The 7,085-nt window shown below is 32.2% G+C and overlaps 2 protein-coding genes across 4 annotated transcripts; both read right to left on the bottom strand.

Annotated features, from left to right (window-relative positions):
- Window positions 1-310: 310 nt before the first annotated feature.
- LOC120205187 (ribonuclease 3-like protein 2) lies at window positions 311-2,577 on the bottom strand. The gene is made up of 4 exons (XM_039205107.1): window positions 2,118-2,577; window positions 1,853-2,005; window positions 1,362-1,726; window positions 311-585 (listed from the first exon to the last, which is right to left on the bottom strand). Exons 1-4 carry the CDS (start codon window positions 2,472-2,474, stop codon window positions 378-380), a joined length of 1,083 nt encoding a protein of 360 aa, XP_039061038.1. The 5' UTR covers window positions 2,475-2,577; the 3' UTR covers window positions 311-377.
- Window positions 2,578-3,247: 670 nt separating this feature from the next.
- On the bottom strand, window positions 3,248-5,732 carry LOC120205186 (pyridoxal phosphate homeostasis protein-like). 3 transcript variants are annotated; one of them, XM_039205105.1, is made up of 7 exons: window positions 5,472-5,732; window positions 5,312-5,378; window positions 4,670-4,716; window positions 4,404-4,491; window positions 4,003-4,136; window positions 3,718-3,816; window positions 3,253-3,416 (listed from the first exon to the last, which is right to left on the bottom strand). In XM_039205105.1, the coding sequence occupies exons 1-7, from the start codon at window positions 5,691-5,693 to the stop codon at window positions 3,345-3,347; spliced, it is 729 nt and encodes a 242-aa protein (XP_039061036.1). In that variant the 5' UTR covers window positions 5,694-5,732; the 3' UTR covers window positions 3,253-3,344. The 3 variants fall into 3 exon arrangements, with proteins under 3 accessions (XP_039061035.1, XP_039061036.1, XP_039061037.1); XM_039205106.1 differs by having other exon boundaries at window positions 3,294-3,424; window positions 3,713-3,816; XM_039205104.1 differs by having other exon boundaries at window positions 3,248-3,416; window positions 5,312-5,732.
- Window positions 5,733-7,085: the final 1,353 nt, after the last annotated feature.

Below are 7,085 nucleotides of genomic sequence, written 5' to 3'. Positions count from 1 at the left end.
AGATTTACAAAAAATTATTTATAATTAAAATTTTATATGAAATTCAGGGTTAAAATAAAATTTTACCCTTTCATTAAATCTTTTTATATTTTTAATTTTTAAAAAAATTCATATAAATTTTATGAATTTAATTTTTTTTTAAAAATATATATAAATATTTTTTAACTTGTTAAAAAAGCAAATATATAATAATGACAATTTGATCAAATATACATTCTAATAATCTTTTATTCTTTTAATTAAACACGATAATCTTACATTACTGTTAAATCAACCAAACACAAAATATAACATTCTCAGTAATCTTATTCCCTATTAATCTTTTATTCTCACTGATAATCTTATATTCCGGCACACAATCTCAGAGATCTTAACGGTTAGTATAAACATGACACAAATTGTTGGCCAAATTCCATGTATCCATATTCTTGGAGGGATCGAAGCATATTAAAAGCTGCAGAGTTTTCTGCTTCTTTTACTCTGGTTTTTTCCTCCCCACTGATGCATAAAATACCACCTTTCGTCGGAATTTTAACTGCAGATACGAATTTCTTCTCATGCGGAGGACCTTCATCTTTCTCAAGCCTGAGAGTTGAAGCAATGAAGGGTAAAGGATCAGAAGCTTTAGGAAACGGAAAACACATTCAACAACAGAGAATATTTTAACCAATGCGAAAGAGAGAGAGGAAAGAACATATATGTATCGAACAGTAGGTGAATTTGGAACCCTGAATTGTCTGTTAAAATTGTTGCATGATTAATCACAGTACAAGATAAGCAAAACATCAAGTGAACATATGCATCAAACTCGTCTGAACTTGGAACCCGGATTTCCCCATCGAAATTGCATCATGACGATAACAATTCAAGATAACATAGACAAAACATGAAATGGCATCGTCCTTCAAATTTGCATCAAAGACAACAATACAAGATTGTCCTCTAATTAACAAAGTGTAAAATATTTTCATTTCGGGATTAGGATATGAAACAGATATTCTTATAGGAGCCAAATCAATGATGGCATAATTCTACTAAAGTGAAGGGAATGTAACCAATTTCTCCATTGTGATAAGTATTGCTCATGAGATGAAGTTCTATAGTGGTCATCAATGGACAAAAGACGATTCCAACATGGAACGTTGATTTCTATATTGCTTTTAAGACCGTTCTAAAGATCAAGTTGCAATATCAGAAATGATTAGTCAAACATAAAACTTTGTCACATGCACTTATCTTCCTAAATGTAGATCATTATAAGTGATAAGTGCAAACTGCAGAGTAAAGCATATAATGCAAGAGATAGCGCATCTTTATGCTTAAAACCACATCTCATAGGTTTACAAGTATAAAAGCCTTACTCGTAGATAGGCTTGGACCATTTCTTCTTTGTGGAGAGCTCGTGCAACTTTTGTTTTGCTCCTTCAATCTTAAAAGACTCATCAATTCCAAATGAATCAACGTCAACAGCCATGGACTTTGATAACTTAAGCAAAGCTTTCTTTACCGCAGTAAGCTTCGCAATATCCTTTTGATACGAGGAATCCGATGCAATGAACTCTCCATCGACATATACTTCAGCAATGGTTTTTTCTCCATTTTTCGAATGTATTATGTCAACCTGCTTTCGTTGCTTTTGACATATATCAAACAATAATGTCACGGGTTGAGGCTGTTGCTGCAAATCTTCCAAGGTAACAATAGGCTCCAACAGACCTCTAAATATCTGCAATATATACCACAACTATTCATTTAGCACCAACCTCAAAGACAGTAACAAAATATAGCTTTTAATAAATACAAGCATCGAAGAATTATAATTCAAAAAATGGTAAACAACTTTAGAACATACCTTCCAAAGTGTTTCCAGATTATAATCGGCATCGATATAAATGGCAGCTGCGACAGATTCTACAATATCAGCTAAAATCTTAGGTGCTTTCATTGATCCACCGTAAGCCACTGGACCATCTTCCTCATTAACAATTTCAGTAAATTCCTTAACCTATAATAATATTATAAAACAAATAATCAAAACCACATTAAAATAGTTTCTAACTACATGTTTGATCCAACTTCAAAACCTTCAAAAAGACCATAAACGACGACGAAATTACCATTAGCGCAAGGTCAGCAGCATTGTGTCGAACGAACTGAAAAAGACGGTGTTTAACGGCGACACGGGCTAGTTTTTCCGTGCTTATGTTAGCCGATCTGATCAGCGAAAGCAGCCCCTGATCAAGCTTGGGGTAAGTCAGGTAAACGTAATTAGTAAAAGCAAGGCCCAGAGCTGCATCACCGACGAACTCGAGACGCTCGTATGAAGGTGAATCTGAGTACGAAGAATGCGTCAAAGCATCCTCTAAATGATGTTTATCCCGAAAACGGTAGTTGAGGATCCTCTCGACGGCGGCTATAGAAGCTTCCATGTCGGAAGGGGGCGAATCGGAAGGGGACCAGAGGAGCACGGCCATCTTTGCCTTATCGGATAAGCAAGGGGGGCGGAGTCGAACACCAAGGCTACAGTATACCGTACTGATGCGAGAGAAATGAACACAGACGAGAGTCGAGAGAGGTGATGAGTAGCAAACGCGGCTTGGGTTTATAAAAGAGAACTTTTTTATAGAAAAAAAAACAAATAAAAAAGTAAAAGAAATTTTAGTCACATTATTTGATTTGACTAACGATGAAGATTACTTAACGATGAAGATGAAAACAAATCATTCTAATTATTTTATGAAAATCATATTAGTATACTTTTGTCCTTATAAGATATAATTTATCACTTTTTATTCTATTATATTTTCGCATCAATTTAATTTTCGAATTTGCTCTACTGCACCATTTTATATCTTACCCCTAAATTATAAGTCTTAAGTTAAATTCAAGGTTTAAGGTTTATGATTTATGATTTAGATGTTGTGTGTTATGTTTTAAGGATTAGTGTTTATAATTTAGGGATTTAAGTTAGAATTAGTGTATAGAATGATGCAATCGAACAATTTTAAAAATTAAATTAATGTTATAATGTGATAATGACGAAAGTGATAGATTGCATCTATTACAGGAATAAAAATTACACTTCTGCCTTTATTTAACTTAACAAAAGAACGTTATAAGAACGATTCACAAACATTTTATTGAATGTTATGCTCGTTTATTCCCTATTTGGATATATAACAATTTTTGGGTCGGAGTATTTTAAGTGAAGTTTAAGATGAAGTTCGATACAAGTTAAAAAAAAATACATAGATTTGGTAAATTTTTGTCAATAAGCGACACAAAAGATCATAGATCGGAATTGGATAATACTCATCCAACACAATCTAAAGACATAAATTTAGTTACTTCTTTGAGTAGTCCCTTGGTCCAAAAATGGTGGAGCCAATCCTCACATTTGTACTGCCCATTTCAATCTGCAAAAGTTCAGCAAGTGACATTCATCAGTGGTGCAATCTGCAGATTGATCTTTAATCAAATACGGAAATGTACTAATCGACGACAACAACAACAACAACAAAACGGACGAGGGGTATATATCTAGATTTGCTAAAGAGTTCTCCATCGATGTTAAGTCTCGAAGAAAGTTTCAGAAGATTCGTATGTGCCCCCAGAAACCCGAATCAAACCAGTTTCGACTTCCATGGAAGGATTTGCAGTGAATGCATTCAATTTTTCAAACCAAAGTTTGTTCAGTGCCTTGCAAATTCCTCTTACCGCTTGTTCGAAGTCACCGGACATGCCCATTGATAGCTCACATTGATCTTCTTCCATTCCAAGTGCCTTGCAAACCTTAGCTCTACAGTTTGATAGTGTCTGTTCATCACACAAGACGTAAAATAATGCCGAAGAATGCTATCCGAAAATGAAATATACGAAAAGAGTGAACAGAAGAAAGCCTAATTCGGGTTTGGAAGTACCAAAAATAACCTACCACAGAAAATAAAGACAAATAGACTAGTGCATGCTAGGGAGAGAGTCGTTTCTTAGTGAATCCATTACCCTGAAATTCTCAGGTGTTGAGGTGTAGTCCGGCATCCCTATAGTCATTAAGCCAGAAAACTCCAAATGTGGACAGCGTAATTTAACATGTTCTGCAAGCCGAACACAACCTGACGGATCTATCCCGGCTTTTGCTAAACAACATCAAAGATAATCAATTGATCAGTCTACTGGATTTTAGACAAGGCTTTACATACAGAAAACATAAGCATGGCAACCAAAAAACATGATGAATTTGCTCCATATCTGTTATTCATAATAAGCGGCCGAATAACCAATATTTCATCTAGATATAATCTAGAAAAGTTCACGAAAATGGTCAAATACACAATGTTAAATGGCATGCTTGTAAGGGTCGGACAAAATGAACTGAAGATCTAAATCTTAAAGCAAGGACTCACAAGCTTCTCCGCTTGTATTTACTTGTACAAAAACCTTCAAAGGGTTTCTCCCGAGGCTTGAAACTCCACGATCAAGATGGTTTGCGATCTACAAATTACAAATGCAAGCAAGGCATTGTTTATTTTGTCTAAATGAAGGTATTTTGCTACATATCGTAGGCAAACATGAGATGTTCTGTATTTCAAAACGCAGCCTGGACGATAACCAAATACCTAACTTTCCTTTATACACAAAAAAATTAGAACAGAGAGGACCAAATCGTCACCTTCTCATTATCAACACCCTCAAAAAAGGCTAGATTTGGCACTCCACCTGCATTTAAGGGGAAAACAAACTTAAAGGGAAAAGAAATACAGAAACGACCATAATCTCTTTATAACAAGGTATAATACTACAATACAGGTTGCTTCGACTCTTCATTTTTTTATTGAAGTATACTGATTAGAACAGACCGGTGGACTGTCACGGCTACTCCGGTCTGTTCTACTATGCAGAAATGACCATAATCTTTATAACAAGATACAACGCTACAATATCTGGATGTGAATTTGAGGATATGACCATTCAATTACAAGGAAAAACTAATAAAAAGTTGATTATATCATATCCAATACATATTGGCATCAGCATAGCAAATAAGAACTTCATCAAGCTGCATTTTGGCATCAATTAACATTTATTTAATCATTTTGTTAGAATTTATTAAAGTTAATATATTAAATTTACTCGCAATCTGAAGCTTATTTTTGCAGGAAAAACAAAAGCAACCGAAGAATTATCAGTAAAATGTTTCACAATGTTATTTTATAACTTTGAGAACAGATTTTGAATCAATACATCGATTTGTTTAAAAAAAGATTGAAATAATAAATACTATATTTAATCCAAACGAGAAAAATTACCATACCGAGAAGCGTCTTAACCTTGTTACTCTGTAAATGTCCAATAAAATGCCACTCAATATCCTCAGGCAGCTGCCAAAAACAACAAAATTGATTAAAAAGAAAAACGGGAAGGAATTTTTTCTTGTTGAAAAACAGATGAATTTTATTTTTCCCATAGAACACCTGAGGGGCTTTTTGAACAAATTCTTGGACGTAATTCTCGCCGAAACAGCGGTGACCGGCGTCGTACACTTGCCGGATAAGTGACTCGGGTTTAGTCTTCGAAACCGCCACAACACGGACACGTTCGGGTTGAGTCCCCGCCCGTTCTGCTGCCTTCCGTACTCGGAGTATAACAGATCGGAGAGCCGTGACGGCTACTCCCTCCGCTGCCGGAGCCACCATTTTTTATTTTCTACTTTCTAATTTTGTTGTTATTTTTAAGTGGCGCAAATTCTGAAAATAAATCTGAATATTTTCCTCTTTTCTATGGTTTTAATTTGGATAAGGAAAATTAGAGATGTGAATTTTTCTTTTTCTATGGCTTTGGCAGAATATCAAAATTAACTTTTCAAAGTTTTTTAAAATAATCATTTTAATTTCTATATATTTTAAAGTATTTTAATTTTTATGTTTAATCTTTTATTTTAAAATAAAAAATCTTTACTTTTTGATAAAATTATTATTTTATTATTTTTTAAAATATTTTAACTCTCAATATTTTATTAGAATAAAAAGATTTATATTTTCGAACGTTAATTGTTAGTTTCTATTTAAATAAAAACTTTTTTATCTTAAAATAAAATATTGAAGATTATAATATTTTAAAAAATAAACATTTAATAAAATATTAATTTTTTTTTTGAAATATTGGCTGATCAATTATTATAGAAATTGTGTGTTACTTTTTTAGTGATACAATGAATACATCCATGACTGAACTTAAATGTAATATTTAAGTTTATAGAAAATAAATAGAGTTAAATTAAATATATTTATTTAAATTTAATTTAATTATTTATTATGCTATGGTACCAATAATTTTTTTTTTACTTTTTCTCACTATATATAATTATTTATATACATTTTTATATATATTTTTAATGGTCAAGTAGAGAGATATTATATTCTCAATACAAAAATCAAAGTTTGACCTCATAATTATGAATAAATAATTATAACTATATTCTTTTATTGATCTCAATAATATATATTTTTAGTAAAAAATCCTAAAAACTTAGTTTCCTTTTATTTGTGTACCACTCATCTCTTTTTTTTTTTTTGACTTTGTTAATTGGCGGCGGCACCAACTTTAATGTTGGTTACTGATCGTCTGTATTTTTATTGTATTTTTCATTTCTATATCGTATTTTATTTACTTTGCTTTTTGATTTTATATAAGTCTGCATGTGTTGCACGTTTTCATATGCCTTTATGACATGTTTTCTTATGTTTTTAACATGTTTTTGGTTCTTTGGTCGTTTTTTCATTTATCTTTTTCTAAGGGTTGATTTGACATCGTCACGACTGATCAAGATGACGTTTATTTAATGTCTTGTAATCTTTCCTGCATTGGACCCTCGGATTGAATTTGGATACCCGATTTGCGTTCGTAGATAGCTTCTCACATCGCTCAAGTATGATTTTTTATTTGTCTGTGGCCTTTCAATAACTTGATCACTTTTGATCATCGACATAGGGTTCAGTATATTATAATATTAAAAATATAATAATATTATATTATTATAAATATAATATATTTTAAATATTATAATAATTAATATTTTGATTAAAATA

This window comes from Hibiscus syriacus, unplaced genomic scaffold (genome assembly GCF_006381635.1).
Source record: "Hibiscus syriacus cultivar Baekdansim isolate YM2019G1 unplaced genomic scaffold, ASM638163v2 tig00012370_pilon, whole genome shotgun sequence".
Taxonomy (NCBI): domain Eukaryota; kingdom Viridiplantae; phylum Streptophyta; class Magnoliopsida; order Malvales; family Malvaceae; genus Hibiscus; species Hibiscus syriacus.
This window is presented reverse-complemented; position numbering and strand designations above follow the sequence as displayed.

Coding starts and splice junctions, on each gene's coding strand:
- LOC120205187 (XM_039205107.1), bottom strand. CDS start 2,474: ATGGCCGTGCTCCTCTGGTCCCCTTCCGATTCGCCCCCTTCCGACATG. Junction 2,006..2,117: donor CTGCTGACCTTGCGCTAATG/GTAATTTCGTCG, acceptor ATATTATTATAG/GTTAAGGAATTTACTGAAAT. Junction 1,727..1,852: donor ATCTGGAAACACTTTGGAAG/GTATGTTCTAAA, acceptor TATATATTGCAG/ATATTTAGAGGTCTGTTGGA.
- LOC120205186 (XM_039205104.1), bottom strand. CDS start 5,693: ATGGTGGCTCCGGCAGCGGAGGGAGTAGCCGTCACGGCTCTCCGATCT. Junction 4,717..5,311: donor CAAGGTTAAGACGCTTCTCG/GTATGGTAATTT, acceptor CCTTAAATGCAG/GTGGAGTGCCAAATCTAGCC. Junction 4,492..4,669: donor AGGGTGTTGATAATGAGAAG/GTGACGATTTGG, acceptor TGTAATTTGTAG/ATCGCAAACCATCTTGATCG.